This window comes from Elephantulus edwardii, unplaced genomic scaffold (assembly GCF_000299155.1).
Source record: "Elephantulus edwardii isolate Elephantulus edwardi_28Jun2011 unplaced genomic scaffold, EleEdw1.0 scaffold00102, whole genome shotgun sequence".
NCBI lineage: Eukaryota > Metazoa > Chordata > Mammalia > Macroscelidea > Macroscelididae > Elephantulus > Elephantulus edwardii.
Genome location: NW_006399852.1, coordinates 754,522 through 777,628, shown reverse-complemented (window position 1 = coordinate 777,628; position 23,107 = coordinate 754,522). Strand labels below are relative to the sequence as shown.

The 23,107-nt window shown below is 38.0% G+C and overlaps 1 protein-coding gene across 2 annotated transcripts in view; it reads left to right on the top strand.

Annotated features, from left to right (window-relative positions):
* TAB2 (TGF-beta activated kinase 1/MAP3K7 binding protein 2) overlaps positions 1-23,107 on the top strand; it is a 52,229-nt gene that overhangs the window by 9,846 nt on the left and 19,276 nt on the right. For both annotated transcript variants that reach the window (XM_006891647.1, XM_006891648.1), the window contains 2 exons: positions 7,214-7,403; positions 16,218-17,718. In XM_006891647.1, the coding sequence (XP_006891709.1) occupies positions 7,302-7,403; positions 16,218-17,718 (1,603 nt within the window). In that variant the 5' untranslated portion in view covers positions 7,214-7,301. The remainder of the gene's footprint in view (positions 1-7,213; positions 7,404-16,217; positions 17,719-23,107) is intronic.

Genomic DNA, 23,107 nt, shown 5'->3' with positions numbered 1-23,107 from the left:
CCAAAATCCAAAGGTGTCAATTCTTCTTTAGTCTTCCATTCATTATCCAGTTTACAGATGCATAAGAAGCAATGGAAAATACCCTGGCTTGGATCAGTATTTCAAAATTAAAACAAATCATGAGAGCCAATATACGACCTCAAGTCACACCCAGCTGAAATTAAAAACCATCTCAAGAAAATATTTGAGGCTTGGACACTAATGATATAAGACCACACACTTTGTGAGATGACATAAAGGACATATCCATGAAGAAAGCCGTTAAGAGGGTTATAAGAAATTAGAAGGAACTTGTAACACCAGATGTGGACGGTAACACACCAGTAGCCAGTAGCCATCTAATTTGTGCTTCTGTACATTGTGTGCTTCTTTCACATTGGTTTGATTTTCAGAATTCGTCTATATTTCTTGTAGATGAAATCACAGCACAATTCACTCAAATGATTGCTCAAGTGTTCTCTTTAATTTTCATTTGAAGGCTCGATATTGCCCTTGATTTGACATGGTGCTCATATGTAGAACAGAATATAATGTTGCCCCATCCTGTGCCATTTTCAGAATAGTTGGCTCTGTGAGTTTCCCCTGATCTTTATCATTGGGTGGGGGCCTTAGTTTTTACAAATTAAATGCATTGTGATCTTTATTTAGAGATTATTTTAATTCACACTAATTGATACTTGCCATACACTTTCTGAGGCCTTAAGATTCAGCAGGTCATCACCAGCTTGAAACTACCAGTCCTTATGACAAGAATTTTCTTTGCTGTCAGAGACTAGTTTTAAAGGTAAAATGGGATAGATAATTGGTAGGCTAACAAGGAACCTAGTAGATAGAAAGACACTCTCTACCCTTGTAAATTACATAGGGGAACTCTGAGGTTAAGCTTGGAGCATGTTGGCTGCTAACCCTAAGACTGCATGTCTGTAGTAGTTTGAATCCAGTGTTTCCTCCCACGATGAAGGGTCACTTTGAGTCAGAGCCAACTTGGTGCCAGTCAGTACATTTTATAGGAACTCTGAAAACACAGTGGTTAAGGCATTCCGCTGCTAACCATAAGGTCTGCCGTTTAGAAACTAATTAGCCCCTCTGAGCAAGAAAGGTGTGGTAATCTGCTTCCATAAGATTGGCAGCCTGGATACTCCAGAGCAGTTTTACCTTGTCTTTCAGGGTCACTGGGAATCCGAATGGACTGGACTTCATGGCCTTGGGCATGCATTATATGCTTCACAAGATGATTTCCTAGGACATTGTCCAATTCTGAAAATTTCAGAGTTTTAAAAAAAACAAAAGAAAAGAAACCTGTAGTAATTTATGTACAGACAAGAATTGAATTTTAGGTTGGCATTTATGTTAACATAGGAAAGACTATCTCCTTACCTTATTTACTATAAACTGAGGGGAACTCCTTATGCACTTTGAAAAGCTTTTTTTATTTTATCTTACTTCTCTTTGATAACTTGAAATATACTTTTTTATTTATTCATTCTTGCATGTTGTCTTCCCTCCCCCTTTACTATTCCCCTCCCCAGCTCCCCCCAAAGTGTACCCCTTATACCAGATTATTCTCATACATATAATGCAGAATCATATATTTCTTGCAAGACAGTTCTCTCCCTCATCTGTTCTAATGCAGTGTTCATTATCCATTTTTTCCTCATTCCCTTCCCAATCCCCCATGTCTGTCCTGTTTTATTAAGTAGTATTATGCAGTATTTATCCTTTTGTGATTGAAATAGTTCGCTTAGCATAATGTCCTCAAGGTTTGCCCATGTTATGTAATGCTTTACTATTCCATTGGGGTTTTTTTGGTGCTGTGTAGTATGCCATTGTGTGAATGTACCATAGTTTTTCTCTCCATTTTTTATTGATAGGCATTTGGATTGCTTCTGTCTCTTTGCTTTTGTGAATAATGCCACAATAAACATGGATGTGCATATGAAATATATATTTAACAATTAAATGTGTTCATAAAATGGAAAAAATTCTCCAATAATGAGATATGATTAAGTGACATATGCGTAGATTTACATCAAACTTAGATCAGTGTATCTCAAGGCTGTCTATAATAAATACATCTGCAGCCTTTGTTGCCCTTTCTCCTCTTCTGTTCTTTACCTTGGGACGCCTTCATAGTCCCCTTTTTCCACTCTGTCCCTCCTTTTTTATTCTGGTCAGGTTTCTGCCTCTTACTTGGGTGCCTTACTTTATACCGTAAGTACTTATGTTTTCAAGAAGACCTTTGATTCCTTAGTGGGAAAGCCCTGATTGCTGACAGAAAGGTTAGCAATTAGATTGCACCAGTCACTCAGTAGGACAAAGTTGTGGCAGTCTGCTTCCATAGAGATGTATTGCCTTAGAAGCCTTGTAGGCAGTTATACTCTGTAGCATTCTGTAGGTCACTATGAGTCACAGTTGATCAATGGCATTGGCTTTGGGTTAGGCTGCAGACTTTCTCATGCCCTTAGCCCAAATTGATCCCTTTCAACATCTAGCACAATCTATACATACTAATCTGACACTTACAACCTAGTATGGTTTTTCTCATTGCTTTGTTAGTGGTCCCCAGTTAATTAAATTATGCATACATTTAAATTGAAAACCTAAATGAGTCCATCAGTTTCTTCAGTGTTCTGCAACCAAGCTAGCAGGGCAACCCTATTTGCTACAATTTTATTCCTCTTTAAAAATTCTAGCTATTTAAATACTTATCTCTTATTCTGTCATCATTTTCCCAGATTGCACTACAAGTTAGTAACAGATTGAATGTTAAATTAATACAAATTACAGAACCCTAGTAATTACACTTAACCAGCCACTACAAAGTATTTTATAAATATTCATGATAAGCATTAACTTCACAGAACTGAATTTGTTTTTTTTGGTTTATTGCTACTTTATCTCATTTAATGGTTTACTTGTCTCATCTTACTACAAGAGATAAAATTCACTTTTATAGAACCAAGATTAAGAATAAGAAGGGTATCTAAGCTTTATAACCTTTGCCTCCAAGGAGCACTTTGGCTGTACTTTCTCCAGGACCTATCTGTGCTTTTGGCAATGCATGGGATGGTCAGTAAAGATCTTACTTACTCTTTTGCACTACCCAGGGGTTCCGGTTATACACATCTGTCTGATTTAAACTCTTGCTGTCCAAAATTGAGATCATACTCTGTGTTCATGTTTACACACTTCAGTCTGTATTCTCTGCTACTTACCACAAGGTTTTTAATCCTAAAATATAAAGGCGTATGTCAGTGATTCATCAGCAAGGCTTCATAGTGCATTGCACCAGTGTTAGCATTTTATTAATTATATAAAGTAATTAACATTTTAGAGAGCTTCATCATGTCATAGAATTTAATCTTGATTTTAGAACGGTGAGAATTTTGGATTCCATCACACTTAAGCATACTCCTCACTCCCCCCAGGCTAATGCAAACCCGAACATAAAGCTCATCATTTATTGTCCCTTTTATTGAATGTATATTTTTAGTACAGAATATTACAGACTACTTTTTTTCTCTAAAGTTGGTATTTCATGACAAATAAATCACCCTTAGTTGCCTTCACAGAGGCAACCAGTGTTATGTTTTGTTGTATGGTATCAAGTTGCCTATGACTCATAGTGACCCTTTAAACAGTAGTTCTGAGCCCTATCCTGAGTCAGTCTCACCATTTCTGACACACCTGCCACCATTTCCACAGTCACTGTGTCAATCCATCTCACCCAGGGTCTTCCTCTCCTGCACTGACCCTCTAACATTCCAACCATCATGTCATTCTCCAAGGATTAATACTTCCTCCTGGCAGCATGCCCGAAGTATGTGGGATGAAGTTTCAAATCTTTGGCTCCAAGGAACAACCTGGTTCACCCTCTCCACGACATACTTGTTTGTTCTCTTGGAAGTCCATAGTATGTTCACTTTTCTCCAGCACCACAACTCTAAGGCATTGATTAGTCTTCTGTCATCCTTACTCATTGTCCATTCTCTCAGATACATAGCAAGCAATTGACATGTCCTGGATCAAGCATACCTTAGTCTGTAGACTGACATCATTGATCCTTAGCACTCTGGAGAATTAATTCCCTGATAGCAGACTTTAGTAAAACAAATTGTTTTTTGATTTCCTGACTGCTAATGACATGATTGTGGATCAAGATGAAACTGTTAATAACCTCAGTCTTTTCTCTACCATATTGCTGCCAGTTCACCCAGTGGGGAGAATCTTTGTTTTCTTATTGTTGCCAGTGTTTTACCAGGTCTTCTGTACCTTCCAGAGTTCTGGTCTTGCCGTGTGTGTGTGTGTGTGTGTGTGTGTGCGCTCATGGCAACCCTGTGTGTATCAGAGTAGTGCTGTGCTCCATGGGTATTTATGGCCATTTTTTCACAAGTTGACCACCAGTGTGTTCTTCAGAGGTGTCACTGGGTGGACTTGAAATTCCAACCTTTCCATTTTGTAGCCCGGCATCATTGATCTTTTGCATCACCCAGGAACTCGTGGACCTTAATAGAAGCACACAAAATGGGAGATTAAGGAATACTGTTCTTAATTTTGTATGGGTAGTTTTTGTTGTTCATGGAATGGTGTATTTTGAGACTGATAAACTGTCATCTAATCTTTTTTAATGGTTGTATTCCTGTTAGGAGTGAATGACATTTTCTAACAGTCACTGAGGGAGCTCTGGTGGCCTAGCAGTGAAGAGTTGCACTGCCGTCCTGAATGCACAAGGGGGAGAAGAATGGGCAGTCACCCATACTGCCTCTGAAAAACCCACTCGAGTGTCAGCCGGGAGTTGATTCTGACTCAGTGGTACATAACAACCACCACCACTAACTGATTACAAGATAGTTGTCGTTGCTTTGTAACTATAGTGCTATATATAGTAAATTTTGGGAGTTAAAAAACATTAATTTAGATTTTGATAGATACCAACCTGAAATCTATAGAAATATTGCTACCATTGCTAGTATTAACTGTTTCCTTTACACTTACCAAACATTTGGACACTCGTTAAGAACTCTTCCCCCCCCCTTTTTTTTAATAAGGCTGAGCTACTATGATTCCTTATATTCATCCTATTTTGTTTACTATTCCAATTTTTTTTACCACAGTGAAAATAATGTCAGTGATGCTGCATATTCCACGGTCTAAAATTATGTGACCGTTTTTCTGTGTGCTGTTTGAGGTTTTCCAAGGCCTTCCTGTCTCCTTAGTATTCAGATGTTAATCAGTTTCAGAGTAGCTCACCAAAAGTTGAGCATTCTTGTAGTGGTTTCTGGGTTTCTGCTACTAGATAGTTAGGTATTGGACTTAGTTTTGCATGTATTTTAAGCTTGCGTTGAATTATTTCCTTAAGGTGGATCACAGTCATTCACTGCCTTACTTGTCTGATATTATCTCCTGTGTTTTCCCCTTCGGGAAGTTTAAGGATGGCAGTGGATTAGCTATGGGATAGGAGAGAAGCAGCACCTGGACTAATAAGGATACCACTTACTGAGATAGAAAAGATGATGAAAAGAGAAGGGACTTTAAAGTTCCAGTTTCTATCATCTTACGTTTGAAATTCGTTTTAGACACCAAAAGTAGATGTCAAGTAGGCAGTTGGATTTTGTAGTCAACAGTTCAAGGGAGAGGTTCAAGGACTAGGCTGTGGCTGGAAAGGTCTGTCGAGTTAAGGGAGGAGTTTGGAGGAGTAGTAGAGCATATTTATCGTTCTTGAAGTATTTTTTAGTATTGTTTAATTCCCAATATTTTGTCTTTTCATTGAGTGTTAAAATTAGGAGTTTGAAAGAGTTGTATGTGTACATGAGACATAGAAATAAAGAGGTTTGGGACATTTATAACACGGACAACTTAGTTTGGCGGCAGTTTTTAAATCTATGACTTAGAACTAAGCTGAGGTCACATAGAGGAAAAAAGTGTATCTAATTGATACATTTTGGTAGAGTTGGTCACAGTCATTTTACACAGGTAATGAATGCATGCATTATGGGCTTTTTTTATCAGCATCACCCTTTCACACAGTAGTTTCTTATGCATGTTGATTTTTGTGTGCGCTTTATTTACATGGCCATGTTATTTACCGAAAATAAAATATACCTAATACCGAAATATGTGGTTGAGGACTCAGGAGATTTATCCTAAGTTAAATACTTGAATACATGCTTTTATGCTGAATACCTTCTACACGGTGCTAAATACACAATGATGGAACAAGTGAGACCTCATTTCTGTATTCATGAAGATGTGATTATGGTTTTCCTACTTTAAGCATATGTTAAGAAGATAAATATTCCACCTAAGAAATGCACTTTAAAAATAATTGTAATCCTAATGTGAAATGTATTTTAATTATTAATCAGATGGCATTGATTTTAAATATTTTTAGTATATTATTTATCTTAAATATATTTTTCTTACTTAGGTCCCAAAGAGACTTTTAAGGTTAAACCTGGTTTACTTTAGGATCATTAGAAATAAAAAGAAGGCAGTTGTTCTCAACTTTGGTCCCACATAAAGATTACCTGGGGAGCTTTTAAAAAGCCACATACTCAGACCACTCTACAAACTGACTCTCTTAGGCTGGGAACCAAGCATTAGTATTTCTTTTTTAATTTTTTTTTTTTTAGAATTTTTTAAATACTAATTTAAAATATTTTAAAAGTTCAATAGAAATAGAGAAAATAAAAGTCACTACTGAGCAGCTGAAAGTTAATTTCTTGCACATTCAAAGATGTAAAATGTTTGAAAGTTAAAGGCAAAACAAATTATTGGTTCATGCTTCATTAAGTTTTAGACAAAGCAAGCTAATATGTAGAAGCACACGTTTTCAAGATTCAAACTAAGATCTTGGAGTTACTGACCTAAGGTTGTCCTTTAATCATTTAAAAAATAAATATAAGCATTCACCCTTTTTGAAAAGCATGATGTAAGAAAGCTTGGTCAGTAATGGAGAATTTCAATGCCTTTGACATAGCCATTACTGATACGTGCCAGCATCTGGGAAGTAGGGAGTGTAAGGTTTGCCATCAGGGGTTACACACTGGAAAGACAGTATAACTATGTGGGAGGCATTAAAGGCTAAAATATGCTTGTCATTTCTATTAAATGTTAGATGCTAAGTCATATACCTTTTGTATCAAAACTTTGACTCCACAGCAATATTGATCTATAATCAGTTCTTATTACATTTTTTTTTTTCCTTTCACAGAAAATGCTTGGACTGAAGAAATGAGTACTGTTTCCACTAAGGCCTAGAATTGCCTACTGTACAGTAGTCCTGATCAGGCAGTATACGAATGGCCCAAGGAAGCCACCAAATTGATTTTCAGGTTTTACATGACCTGCGACAAAAATTCCCTGAAGTCCCTGAAGTTGTTGTATCCAGGTGCATGCTACAGGTTAGTGGTCACTGATTTCAGAATGTGTTAATACAAATCTGTATTTATTTGGAATAACTCTCTTTTTAAGTTCTTTTTTGTTGGAATTAGTATGCTATAGAACAATAGCAGTAAGTTGGCCTTTGGCGAATTATTCATGCTGTCAATTGTTGTTATTGTTCTTGTTAGGTGCCATCAAATTGAGTACGAACCATAGTAACCCTATGAACAACATATCTGAAACCTTTGCTGTCCTGTGCCATCCTCATACTTCCTGACACAGTAGAGCCAATTACGTGTCACTCCACCTTGCCAAGGGTCCTCCTCTCCTTCACGAACACTCTTTTCTTCCGTTCATCATGTCCCTCTCCAAGGAATAGCCCCTCCTTGGCAACATGCCCAAAGTATGATCATCCTTGCCTCCAAAGAGTACTCTTGTCTGCACCTCTCCAAAACATACTTGTTCTTTGGGCCATCCATGGGATATTCAGTAGTCCTCTCCAACACCACAGTTCAAAGGCATCAATTCATCTTCGCTTATCCTTATTCATTGTCCAGCTCTCAAATGCATTAGCAAGTAATCAGAAGTACTATGGCTTGAATCAGACACACCTTAGTCCTGAAACTTGACATCATTACTCAGTAATGTATAGAGCTTCCTAACTGCAGACTTGACCCAGTCAAGCTCTCAATGCTCCATCTAAACTTTCTGACTAATATTCTATGAGAAGAGTTGTTGGGTTTTGTTTGTTGGTTTGAGAAGAGTTGTTATTTGCTATCAGTTGGAACCAACCCATACCTGACCCTCCAGCAGATTTTCACAGGCAGTAAATCGCATGGGAGGAGACTGTCCATTCTTCTCCCACAGAGCAGCTATTGAATTCAAACCATGTGCCTTTGGGTTTTTAGTGAACCTTCTTATCACTAGGCCACTAGAGCTCCCTTCAGAGAGTAGGTATGAGGATTTAAAGAGATCGAAATGTAAGACATTTTTATTATGGTCCGCACTTAGGAGCTATAAGCACTCGCTTCAGTTCTCTCCTGCCTATTTTGTTTAGAGAGCTTTTTTAAATTCCAAATTTTCATATGAAAGTGAAAAAAAAGTATTATATAATGAACCAGGAAACTTGGATCTAAATGTACACTTCAGATAGTGTTGGCCAGTTACATGCCCTCTTTATACTTTGGTTTTCTAATCTAGAAAATGAAGGTGTTTGACAGAACAGTACCAAAGAGCCGATTTCTAAAGGAAAAATATTTTTACCTAGTTCATAAGTTTTCCAATATAATTACTAAGCTGGTAATACATTTTTTACATTTCTCTTGAATAGATAAGACTTTAAGAACCCCATAATTGATTTGGTTCTAAATAGTGATAGTTGTGTCTTCCTAGCTCATGAAGTAGATATTTTTCTAAGCAAAACAATAGAGCTGAGTTGCTCTGAGGGTATATGTGCATTGCTGACAGAAGGACTGCGCACGAGGCGGTTTAGGTCCACCAGTGACTCCACAGACGAGGTGGACAGTCTCTCCCAGGTACAGTTTACAGCCTTGTAAAACCAACCAAGGGTGACTCTGTGTTAGAACCTACTCTTAAGTCAGTGAGTTTGAGCTTTGTTTATATTTTTAAATAGATTTATAGAAAAATACTTCAACTTAGATATGCTTATTGTATTTTTAGACAAATAATGCCTGGCTAGTTATATAGCATAGTGTTCAAGAGCCTGTGTGCCAGTGTACCCTCTTCCTCAAACAAACTGTTTTTTCTTAAGTGCATTATGCTAATTTATTGCAGCAACATGAAAAGGGGGGAGGGGGAACAGTTGGCATAGCATACTTTAAAAATATCTGGATTAAGGGGAGGGAGTTGGCAGACAAACAAAACCCACATGTTAATTGCCTAAAAATACAGTGCTCTTGACAAATGATTTTTGAAGTTTGTAGTTCTATGAAATTTCCAGGAGACACAGTATCTAAGTGACTGATTACATTTTGTTCATACTCTTAATACCCTCATCTGTACTTTAATTGGTCTGCTTGCCTTTAACCAAGTTTGGGCCTGTTGAGTTCATCCTCCTCACTTCTGGCAAAATGTCTTGCTCAAGACTAATTTTATGTCTCCATACCCTTCACAATAGTGTCCATATGTCTTGCCTAGGACAGTGACCTGGCATCCTGAGGCATTCTAGCTGATCTTTTGCCCAGGCCCTCCTCTACTTAGTCGTCCGGAACTGCTTGGCATTCTCCACACATGCCTTGCTAGTTCTGTAGTACAATGGTCAAGAGCATTTGCTTTAATAATGAACAAAAATAAGTTCAAGTTTTGATAGTTATTAGCAATAATTTAATTGCATCTGACCTTCCTTTTTCCTCAGCTGTCCAAAGATACTATAAGGGAGGGGGAAGACATTACAGAGAATTAAATATGATAATGCACATAAAACATCTGGTAAGATAGATACCTGGTTCATGATGAGTACTCAGTAATTAATTTTCAGAAGTATACTAGTATCAGTGTTAGTAATAAAAGTTCTATAATAATTATTGATGAGTGAATCAGTAGTTCACATTTGTCAATATAGAATGTGAGAGAAGAACATGAAAAGTGTAGAAAAAATAAAAATAAAGTCAGAAGTCAAATCTGGGGAAGCAACAGATTGTGGAGGAAAGATCACCTTCCCTATAAAACACAAATACCTCTCCATGATTTTTCAAAAAAGAACTTTTGGGTAAAAGTAATTGTCTCAGGCAAATCTGTGGTCAAGGACCCTTTTAAAGTGCTAAAGACCAAGGCTGGTAGCTTAAGGAGGACTTAAGGTTTGCCTGACCTAACCCATGGTCTTTTCAGTTGCCTAGTTTGTAAGCCACAGTTGGGTTGTCATTGAGGAAGATCAGAGAAGAATTGATGCCTTTGAATTGTGATGTTAGTGAAGAGTATTTAATCTACCACAGACTGCCAAAAGAATAAACAAGTCTGTCTTGCAGCAAGTGCAACTATGGTCCCACTTAGAGGCAAGAATAATACCACTTCATCTCACATACTTTAGGCATGTTGTTAGAAGGAACTAGTTCTAAAAATAGGCATCATGCTGGGAAAAGTGGAGGGTCAGTGAAAGAGAGGAAGACCCCCAACAAGAGAGATTGACACAGTGATTGTTAACAGTGGGCTGAAGCATGGTGGAGATCATGAAGACACACAGGATAGGGCAGGTTCCGATCTGTTGTTCATAGGGCTGCCAAGAGTCATCAGTTCAACAGCACCTAACAACATGCTCAGATTGTTATCTCGAGTCATTGAGAAACTGATAAAGTGCTGTGGATTCTTTAATAAAACTTGATAGGATTTGATGGTGAAAGAACTGTCAACACTATCTTTTCAGCTGTGCTGCAGAAATCTGAGTATCTCAACGGAGTGTAAAACCTAAAATTTTATAGAATTACTGAAAATGGAGGTTAGTTGGTTTGTTGGTATTTTTTTAAAAAACAGAGCCAACTCTACATTCTTTCTTTCACAGTATACATAATTTTCAGGATATATTAAGGAAATAAGATTTGGGACAAACATTCAGGAGGTATATAGGAATAAGTAGAGACATATCTATCTATCCTCATTTACATAAGGAAAATACTGCAAGGATTAAAAATTGGTGAAGATAGTAGGCAAGAGGGAACCAAGTGGATGGGGGACAATAAGAAGTAAAACTTTTCAGCATATTTTTTTATATTGTTTTGAGCTGTGTAGATTAATTACTTATTCATAAAATAATTAGGCAAGTTTCACAGTTTTGCAAAAAAATAGAAAATAGATCCGTGTACCTTAACCGTGCTAATCTGATTTTCCCAAAACAAACCTTTTGTGGTATGCTTGAAGAAATGAATTATTTATTTGCGTATTATCCTGTGAGACAGATCATAGCCTTTTAAAGTGAATTCATAATCATTTGGACACTTTGGTGATGAGATTTTTAGCTGTCATAACAAGAAATAAGACAAAGGACTGGAAAGGGCTCTTGTAGGAATGCACCTAGAAGGAATAGAAAACTAGCAGAAATAGATATATTTTCATTGTTGTAAGAAATAGGGATGATTGTCATCCCTTTTGGACAGTATTGTCCAATTATCTTCGATGCATGCAATCAGTGACAACATTATATCAGTAATGTTCTGTATAAATCATGAATATCCATTATGTCCATTGCCAGATTTTCCATCACCAACAGAACAGTGTTTCTTATAAAGGTAGATTGAGCTCTGATTGTAATATAAACATGTGCTTATTTGGTAACCTATGAGATGGATTGATTTGGTGACTGGGGTAATCGGGATGGGTGTGTCAGAGGCAGTGCGGTTGGCGCAGGATAGAGCGAGGTTTAGGGCTGTTGTGCATAGGGTCACTATGAGTCGAAAACGACTCGACGGCACATAACAACAACAACAAATATTTGATAACAAACTGACTTTTAGGAACAGTTGAGTGGATTTCTGTCCTTTCTCTTAAAAGATGCTCCCTATGGTGTATTGGTTCATAACTTTTTCTAGATGTAAAAACAATGATATCCACAATTTGATGAGATTGTGATGCTGCATTGCCATTTCTCCATCTGTTTGTCCTTCTTAAACAGCATGCTGCTTTGGAGAGCAGAGGACTCGTCTTCTCTTGTTGCCGTCTTGACTGTTACTGCGTAGATCCTTCATGTTCTCTGTCTCTTCGTTGTGTCAGAATGACTCCCAGCTGACCCTCAGCAGGTTTCTGAGGCTGAAAGTTAAACACAAGAGTAGATTGTCGTCTTCTCCTGCAGAGCTCCTGGTGGATTTGAACCTTTGGGTCAGTGACACAACTCCCTATACCAGGAGAGCCAGCAGCAGATAGAATATGTACCCTCAAAATTAATTTTTATATTTGTAATTAAACCTTAAGACAGTGTGAAGATGTATTTTATTTTTCTATTGAATTTTTTAAGGGTTTTTTTTTTGTGTGTGTGTGTGAGTGTACTGTCAAATCAGATCTGACTGGTACAGGAGGAGATTGTCCCTCCTTCCCCGGCAGAGCATCTGGTGGATTCGAACCATGCGCCTCTGGGATTGTAGTTGCAGCTCCTTGCCACTAGGCCACCAGAGCTCCCCCAAGATTTTTTTTTAAGTTCTTTGTCATCGTTTTTTAAATTTATTATTTTTTGTGAGTGGACTGTCAAATCGGATCTGACTGGTACAGGAGGAGATTGTCCCTCCTTCTCCAGCAGAGCATCTGGTGGATTCGAACTGTGTACTTCTGCGATTGCAGTACAGCTTCTTGCCACTAGGCCACCAGCGCTTCCTAGGGTTTTTTTTTTATTTTATTAATTTTTCTATTGAATTTTATTGTGCTCATATTTCCGTTTTTAAAACATGATTGAACCTATACATTTAAAATTTGCTACTTTATGTATTTCTTCAGAATAAAAATGCTCATTGCTGTCAAATTAGAACCAAGTTGACCTAGCCAGTTTTCACGGGCTCTAAATCACAGAAACGAGATTGCCCATTTCTCCCTCTGAGAAGCTAGTGGGTTCGAACCACCTGCCCATGGCTTAACAGCACAACAACTTACCCACTAGGCCACCAGAGCTCTTTTCAGAATACTGTGCTAAGTATTGTTCACTTGGTATTTTTGAAGCCAAGTAATTAAGTGCCATCACTTTAGTTGCTACATTTGCAGTTGACCTTCGCCCATAGTCCTTAAACCTGCTTCTGTGATGATACCAAGGAGGCCTTGAGTAGCACAGACATTTAAGTGCTCAAATAACAGCCACAAAGGTTAGCATTTCAAATCTGTGTAGAGCCCCAGCAAGCTTGATGACCTGCTTTCAGAACATCATCTGCTAATGGAAGAGTTCTGCTCTGCACATAAGAGGTCATCAGGAATTAAAATTGACTTGACAGCAATGAACAACAAGAAGACCCTTACCAATCTGTTTAATTTGGAGACTAAGATCTCTGAAAGCAGGGATTGTATTCATTGCTACTTAGCTAATGAGTAAATGATGGTTGAAGGAGTGAATTGCATCAGGGAGGGGTGGGTGTAGGGTGTACTGTCATAGTAGCTCTAAATGGAAATAGTGATACAGACTTTTGTAGCTTTGAAGGGAATCCAGTTTGGTGGTTATATGGGAAAAACAAATCCCTAACTTAAAAATTTACCGCACACATACTTTTAAAAGAAGTTTTTATAATAGATTCCCACTAAAAAGAACCAGGGCTCTGAGAAATATCAGACCTAAGTTACTGAGAATGTACAAGATGAACTTCAGAACCTTGTCATTATCAGGAAACAAGGAAGCTGTAGAAAAACTACGGTGTTCATGTCACAGGTACACAGGAACCACTCTAGGATTCTCCAGAATGGTGTGGCACCAGCATCATTAGATGGATGAAGCCAAGAACACCTGAATCCAGATCACAAAGAGACAGGCAGACCCTCTCTTCCTTGGGTGATGCACAAGAGGCTTAGAGAAAGACTCTCTATATATGAGCACACTTTTAACAAGGAAGTTTGAGAATATGCATTTTAATGTTGCATTGTTGCACAGCAGTTAGGAGATGATAACATTTTTCTGAGTTATGACTACACTTTTAAAAAGGAATTGTGGAATTTTAGTAGGGAATGTACATTTTAATTGGCTTTTCAGCAGCAGGATGAGAGGAAGATGGAGTTACTCTGCGTCTGAGGAGGAGAGAAGAACTAGGAACTGTAAGGGAGGGCTTGAGTGTATCAGATGGAGAGGATGGAACAAGTTGAGGCAGAATTCCTGTCGACTGTTCATAGGGGTGCTGTGGGACACAGTCAACTCAACCGCACCTAACAATAAAGAAATACATGTAGCTGGTAGCAAAAAGCACCGTTTAGGTTTGACAGAATATAAGGCCTCCCTACAGTGTCTGCGGCAATGGGCCCAGACATGCCATGGATGGCCAGGGATTGCACAGGGTCGGACAGGGTTCAAATCTTCATAGGATCATTATGAGACATGATTACGTGATTTACTGGATGGTTCCTAACAACAGCAGTGAGGAGGTAAAAAAGATGGTGATCGATCTTTAAACATAATATAAAAAACTAGGACATAGGTTAACTCAAGAGTTATAAGTAAGTTAAGGAAAAATACATAACATGAAACATTTACATTGATGGTCAGGCCTATGCTTTCTCCTTTGTACCGTTAACTTGTGCCTTCCCCGCACCAAGAGTTCTTTGGTTTTTTTTATTTCGTTTGTTGGGTTCTTTCCTTCGTATTCACCTCTTAAACACTGTGTAACGCCTGGCAGGCCAGGCCCCTCAATCACCCACTCCTTTCTAAAGTAAACAGTGACCTAAAAGATTAAACACCCTCTTAATAAACTCTGCCATTTTTTTATTTGGCACATACTCATGTTATAGCAGTGCTACCTTCTCAAGAAGGCATAGTTTGTCTCCCTAGTATAATGTCAAGATTTGGGGGGAAGAGTTAAGCTTTGTGCTGTTGAGTCTTTTGTGGATTTTATTAGATTGCTGGCCCTTATGGCTGCTTAGTAATATTTTTATGATCTGTGACTAGTGATTAGCAGTCTCTACTGTGACTTTCCTGAGAAACAGTTTGAGTTTTCATTTCTTCAGAGAAGATTTGTGTGGTGTTCTCTAGAGACAGAGGAAGTCCTGCTAGTGTAGCACATTAGCTGCTCCATGGAAGAAAGGTGATCAGTTTTCTCCAGTAAGCATTTCTAGCTTTGGAACCCTGGTGGAGGTGAGGGTTGCTGTGAGGAAGAATTGTTTCAATGACATTGAGTTTGGTTTTATTATTAAAAGGTAGAAATGTGAACTGAATTATTCTGGAGTCTACTACTAAGTGTATATTACATACACACATGTATGTGTATGTATTTTTTCAAACACAAGAAGAGGCATTGAAGAATTGGTAAGAATTTTAGTTTTTGTTTTGTTGGGGTTTTTTAAATTATTAAATTGTAATGAACATTTACAGAGATTTTGGATTTCCATTCATTCATTGTTGCACTTTTCTGCCTGCCCCCCTGCCCCAGTTCACTCCTCTCTATGAAAAGTAAAAGAAAAAATGTTCATTAGTATACAGTCCCCCCCCCCAAGAATTGTAGTTTTAAATAATTTAAATAAAAACTCGGTTCCAGCAAGTCTGATATGACATAAAGCTGAGCGTCTAGTGTGTTTTCAGGTGCTGTAAATTCCATAGGAGGGAATTGCCCATTTTTCTCCCAAGAAGCAGTTGGTAGATATGAATCCTATGTCGTGGGGTTGACAGCACAGCTCCCTATCAGCTATTTTAAATAATACATTAATTTTATTAAAAAGCTTTTCTAGTCAGATTACATTTTCAGTTAGGTTATAATTTTACTGTAGTTCATGAATCTGTTTTACTTGAAAATAGCTTCTAAAACAGAATGGTGATTTGTTTTACTTTCTGTTATTACTAGTCAGAGAGCTTTTCAGTTACTTGAGGATTTTTCCCAGTTGAACAATTTGCATGAAAACAGTTCTTGTAAAATAAAACTACTTTGCTACATTTAGGGTTGATTTGTTTGTTTTAATATTTATTTTATATTGGTGTGTATACAAAACTCATATACATTGCTTCTCACACTATCCTTCATTTATATTGTTTTATACAATCATATTTGTTCATTGTGTTTTGTAAAATTAATCACTGTTGAACTGTGCCCACTATTAGCTGCATCTGTTTTCCTTGTATTAACCATCCCTTGTTAATCAAAGAATATTTCAGTAGTGATAGCAGCGTACCCATTAGCTCCTGGTGGTTAACTTGCAGCTCTTCTGATTTTGTTTTCTAGAATAATAATAACCTGGATGCCTGCTGTGCAGTTCTCTCTCAGGAGAGTACACGCTATCTTTATGGTGAAGGAGACTTGAATTTCTCGGATGATTCTGGAATTTCTGGTCTGCGCAATCACATGACGTCTCTCAACCTGGACTTACAGTCACAGAATGTCTACCACCATGGAAGAGAGGGAAATAGAATGAATGGAAGTAGGACTCTAACGCACAGCATCAGTGATGGACAACTTCAAGGTGGTCAGTCCAGTAATGAACTGTTTCAGCAGGAGCCACAGACGGCACCAGCGCAAGTTCCCCAAGGCTTTAATGTTTTTGGAATGTCCAGTGCATCTGGTGCTTCAAATTCAACACCACATCTTGGATTTCACTTAGGCAGCAAAGGAACATCTAATCTTTCTCAACAAACTCCCAGATTTAATCCCATTATGGTAACTCTAGCCCCAAATATCCAGACTGGTCGTAATACTCCTACATCTTTGCACATACATGGTGTACCTCCACCTGTACTTAATAGTCCACAGGGAAATTCTATCTATATTAGGCCTTACATTACAACTCCTGGTGGTACAGCTCGACCGACACAACAGCATTCTGGCTGGGTATCTCAATTTAATCCAATGAACCCTCAACAAATCTATCAATCTTCACAACCTGGTCCCTGGACTACTTACCCTACATCTACTCCTCTGTCACATACCTCAGCCCAGCAGCCAAATCAGCAAGGCCACCAGACCTCTCATGTCTACATGCCCATCGGCTCCCCCACTACGCCACAACCACCAACAATTCACTCATCTGGTAGCTCACAGCCTTCTGCCCACAGCCAATACAACATTCACAATATTTCAACAGGACCTCGAAAAAACCAGATTGAAATCAAACTTGAACCCCCACAAAGAAACAGTTCTTCAAAATTACGTTCCTCGGGACCTCGAACCTCCAGCAGTTCCTCTTCGGTCAACAGCCAGACCTTAAATAGAAACCAGCCAACTGTTTACATAGCTGCCAGCCCACCAAATACTGATGAGGTGATGGCCCGTAGTCAACCCAAGGTCTATATTTCCGCCAATGCCTCCACAGGAGATGAGCAGGGCATGCGGAATCAGCCCACACTCTTCATATCCACAAACTCGGGAGCATCTGCTGCCTCCAGGAATATGTCTGGACAAGTGAGCATGGGGCCTGCTTTTATTCATCACCACCCTCCCAAAAGTCGAGCAATAGGCAGTAACTCTGCCACTTCTCCTCGTGTGGTGGTCACTCAGCCCAATACAAAATACACTTTCAAAATTACAGTTTCTCCCAACAAGCCCCCTGCGGTTTCACCAGGAGTGGTGTCCCCTACCTTTGAACTTACAAACCTTCTAAACCATCCTGATCATTATGTAGAACCAGAGAATATTCAGCACCTCACGGACCCTACGTTAGCGCATGTGGATAGAATAAGTGAAGCACGGAAATTGAGTATGGGATCTGATGACGCTGCCTACACACAAGGTAAATCATTTATTCCAAAAGTGGGATGTTTTTTCATGCTGAGACCATTGGTGTGCATTTGATTTCACAGCAGAAATGGGAGCAGCATTGTTCCAGCTATTAGTGATTTTAAAAAAAAAAAGTCCCAAGTAATGTTATCTTGAGAACAGTTGAGAGTATCCATATAAACCATTTTTTAACTTCTTAATGCAGTTTGGAAGCAGGAGTGGCATCCACTTCCTAAACAACATGCCTCTGGAAACGCTTATGAACTTTGATAACTGATGATAGTTATAGAAAGGCTTCAAGCCTTTTGTTCACGGGGTCACTATGAGTCTTGTGCGCTGTTTGATGCAGTCAACAACAACAGCAGTGCAATTTGGGCATTTGCAGAGCAAATTGATCTTTCATTCAACCATTCATACACGTTGCTTTACGGCATCAATTATAATCCCCACATTGTAACAGTACTATTCTCCCTTATTTTTATGATTCTCCTTTCCCTTCATCTTTCTATCCTGTGTCTGCCCTCTGAGCTTTATCCCTGAGAAACTGCTACACTTTATTATAGGTGAGTCTTCTGTACATACTAATTTGTAATTTGAATTTTATTATCCTAGAACTTCAATTTTAAATAATAGAAATAACAACTCTTCATAATAATCTGCATTTAATTTTTTTAAAGATGTTTATAATACTTTCTTTAAATCTTTTCTTCAATGTAAATCTTTTACTGACTGGCTTTCCCTTTATAATTTCTGCAAATAAAAACACATTTTGAGAAGACATTTACCTCACTATTATAGGAAAAACTTAGCAAATTTAATCTCCTTTCACCAGATATCTGAAGAATTAGCAAAGAATTCTTTCTTTTTTTACATGACATCAGAGTCTAAAACGTGAGTCCTAGAATAATTTACCCAAAGAGAAAATTGAATCCTATTGCATATAACTATCTCTTTCTGTCTCCCTTAAATATTAATGCAACATTGCTGCTTAATTAGCATTGTTAAGAAGAAAATTGGTTTTAAATCTGTCTCAATTGATTATCTTTTTCTCATGGTTGGTAATACTAAATTATATCTATATATTTATGTGATATTTATTTTATGTGTTCTTTCTATGCTATATTTTCTTTTAACTCCTTAAATTTTTATTCAGTTGGAAACTTAAATTTATTCAAATCAGAAGGTGCTGAATAAGTGTTTTCTTGAATGTGATGAAAGATTAACCAGATTCTTTAGAGAAAGAATGAACATATCTTAGTCAAGTTTGTTTCTTTAGTGTAATTTGAGATTAGAAAATAGGAGACCACTCACATTGATTTTACAGTTGAATTTGTTAAAGGGATCTCAACAGTTTTTTATTTATGTTTTAAAGGGATATACTCTAATGAGTATTAACTTAAATGGAATTGTTGATATGCAACCCAGTTTATAGCAGACTGTTATGTGCTGTTAAGTCACAGCTGATCATAGCTGACCCGCCAGGGCATTTTTAGAGGCAGTAAGTCACACAGGTGAAGATTTCCAGTCTTTGTCCTGTGGAGCAGCTGGTGGATTTGAACTGGAAACCTTTGGGATTGCTGTACAGCTTCTTACCAGTAGGCCACCAGAGCTCCCTTAAAAGGGTTCTAAATTTTATAAACCGCTATAGACATTTTAAAAGTAATATCGAGGCCCCAACCCAGAGTCTCTGAATGATGATGTCTAGACTCACGTGTATGTGTTGTTATGCATGTCTACCAACAATCTTGGGTGATTCCAGTTGTGCTAGAATTCTTAAAACTTTAGTCTTCAATGTATCTGCAGATAACTAGAACCCTGTTTGTTGAATTTTACTAGTAAATGTATTTTAATATTCTATTAAAGCTGGACCTTGACTAGGGATGATAGAAGGAGAATTGATGCCTTTGAGCTGTGGTGTTGGAGTATTGAATATATCATGGACTGCTAGGAGAACAAACAAGTTCATCCTGGAGAAGGTGAAGCCAGGCTGCTCCATGGAGTCAGGAATTCTGAACCTTGGTCTGACATATTTTGGACATGTTGCAAACAGGGACCAGTCCTTGGAGAGGGGTATCATGCTTGGGAGAGTGGAGGGACAGCGCAGGGGAGGAAGACCCTCAATGATATGGATTGATCCAGTCACTGGGGTAATGAGGGTAGGTGTGTTGGAGACAGTGAGATTGGCCCAGGATAGAGCAGGGTTTAGGGCTGTTGTACATAGGGTAGCTATGAATCACAGGTGACTCAGCACGTAACAATAACATTATCCTACAGAATTTTTTATTCCCGTTGTCCCAAGTCCTCATCTCCTCTCCTTCCTTCAAAATGGCAGATTTCATATATTTAAATAGTTACTGATTCTTAACTGTTGAGTAAAGATTTTTATGAAGTTAATTTGATAAGGAAAATGTTCAAGTGAAAAAGGGCTGAGAACTTCCTGTTAGCTGGAATGTGACAGGATAGGGAAAGTTTTAGTAGATCCGTTGTTCACACAGGGTCACTGTCATAGTCAACTTAGTGGCAGTTAAGCACAATAACAAATTTACTTTGTCAGTTTCCCCCCATTTTCTCTTGAATCCACTCTTGTCACAGTTTTACTCCTCGATATAGTCAAAGCGGTTCTGATGAGGATCGTCAGTGACAGCACTGTTACTAAACCCATTGCTCCTCTTTCAACTCTCATCTTCCCTGGTCTGTGTTACTAGTATTTGACACGCTTGAAGGCCCTCTTAGCATTTAATCCTTGATATATGAGTGATTTGGAGCCAAAAGATCACTCATATTAAGTAGAGACAAATAGAAATTACTTTACACAGTAAAATAATACCCTCAGTAAGACATTGGGAGCACTTTTAAAAACACTTGACAATTAAAAAAAAAACCGAGGAGTGAAGGCTCGTTTAAGAGATCAGTGCCTCCCATCAGCCTTCAGATAGCTGTAACAACTGTGATCTCTTCCTTTACATGTGCTCACATTCAGTAACATAGTACTTATGTGTATTTCTTGATAGTGTTTTTTTTGAAGCATAATAGTGTTTAGATTTTAAGAAGTTCCATTTATCTGAGGTGGTGGTGTGTTTTTTTTTTTTCCTTTGGCTACTCATATTTCCTAAATATTATCCAACAACCCATTGCCAAATAAATCTGAGATCATTCGAACTGTATACCTTTACTACATGTTAAGTAAATCTTAGCATTTAGATCTTTGCCCTAGTTCGGGGGCCCTGTCTCCATTCTTCCATGATTGTTCAGGCAAAGGAAGAACAGCAAGTCGTTACTGGCTTTTGAAGCTCTTGCCCAGACACATATTTTTCATTGTAATTTGCCTTTTAAAAAATGGTAGTTAAACTTCTACATGTACTTTTAACTTGGTCACTAAAAGGTCTTCTTTTGTATATTCAAACGTACTGCCTTTTTTCCTTAAGACTTCTGAGTTTTATTTATGTCTAATGTAAAAATGCTTATCCCCATTCCAAGATTTTGAAAAAAGAAAACAAATTTACAATACTCCTTAGGATTATTTTGAAGTGGTCTCTTTCCTTATGACAACCCTTTAAGAACATTAAAATAACTAATGTGGTATATTCTGGATTCTTCATCAATACCATGCATCAGAGACATCCATAATTCTTTGGTCTTTCTTATTCATTATCCAGCTTTCACATGCTTATGAAGCAGTTGAAGATACCTTGGTAAGGGTCACATACACCTTGTCAAGCATCCTTGCTTTTTTACACTTTAAGAGGTCCTTGATAACTAATTTGCCAAAAGACTTTGGTCTTTTGATTTCTTAACAGCTGCACCATGTGCATTGATTTTGAAATTAAATCATAGACAAGTTTTTTTCCCTGTTTGTCATGGTGTTGCCTGTAGATGTAGTTGTTAGGATTTTTGTTTTCTTGATGTTGAGGTATAATCTATACTGAAAGCTATAATCTTTGATCTTCCTCAGTAAGTGCTTCAGGTCATCTTTGCTTTCAGCATCCAAAGCTTGTGTCACTTGCATAATGCAAGATTCATAATCCAGGTTCTACATTCTTCATATAGTCCCACCGCCCTTTTGGTCAAGAATTGAATACCAACAGTTTGCATCATGTAGAAGCCTCTGCAAAAGGCATACAAAAGCATTTTAAAAACATCTAAAATCATTACACTAATCAAAGTTTAAAAGACACTAGGAGTAAATATATTGATGGCTGTCTGGTGACCTCATCAGTTAAGTGTTAGTTTGCTGATCAAGAGGTTGGTAGTTTGAAGCCACAAGCGCCTCTGGGAGAGAGCTGAGGCAGGCCCCTCCTGTGAAGATTCAGGGCCTGAACAGGGGCAGCCACGCCTTGGACTCCGAGGCAGTGACTTTTGAGTTAATTTACATTGTTAGGTTAATTGTAAGCTCTCTCTCTTTTTACTAAGATCTTTGTATCTTATCTGACACAATTTTGCAATGGCAAGAGTATTTTTTCAAATATGTATACTTATTTCCTCCTTACCCTTTATTTTTTTTAAAATCAGGGCTATGGGGTACTATGTATACTGTCAGTCACCAGCAAATCCAAGATGGCCCTGTCTTATGGTGGCCTTTCCTCATATTGCAAAGCAATAGCATTATTACAAGTGAAGTTTTACTGAAGATAGTATAAAAATGGTTCCCCAAAAAATGGTTCCAGTACACAGATAGGAAACTGCCAGACATTAGGCTGGATTCAGAAAAGGGCCTACAATAAGGAAGTTATCATTGCTGATGTCAGATTGCTGAAAGCAGCCAGTGATAGAAAGCTGTTTACCTGTGTTTTACTGACTGTGCAAAAGTATTTCACTATATGACTCATAATAAATTATGTACAAGATTGTAAAGATTGCGAATTCGTAACACAATTGTGCTTACCCCGTACAAAGACCACAAGCTAGTCATTTGTTTAAACAGAACAAGAGGATACTGCATGGTTTAAAATTAGAAAAGAGAATTCATTAGAGCTGAATCTTTTGACCAGACTTTGAATAAGTCTGTATGCAGAGCAGATGGTATGAGAAGCTGGACTGTATGAAGAAGACCCACGGCATCAGGATTGGAGGAAAATTCATTAGCAACATGCACAACTTTGCTAGCTCAAAGTGAAGAGAACTTGAGTCACTTGGTGCTGAAGATGAGAGACTCCAGGATTCCCTAATCATTGTACCTCAACATGAAAAAACAAAAATCCAGTAAGCAGCATCATGATAATGGAGAAAATATTGACAGTGTTGTGGAATTTATTATGTTTGTATCTACAGACAGTATCCATGGAAGCAACAGACAGTAAATCAAGCAGTATGTTGCTTTGGACACAGAATCTGCAAAATACCCTTTAAGAGTGTTCACAAACAAAACTGTCACTTTGAAGCTTGAGGTATACCTGACCTATGAT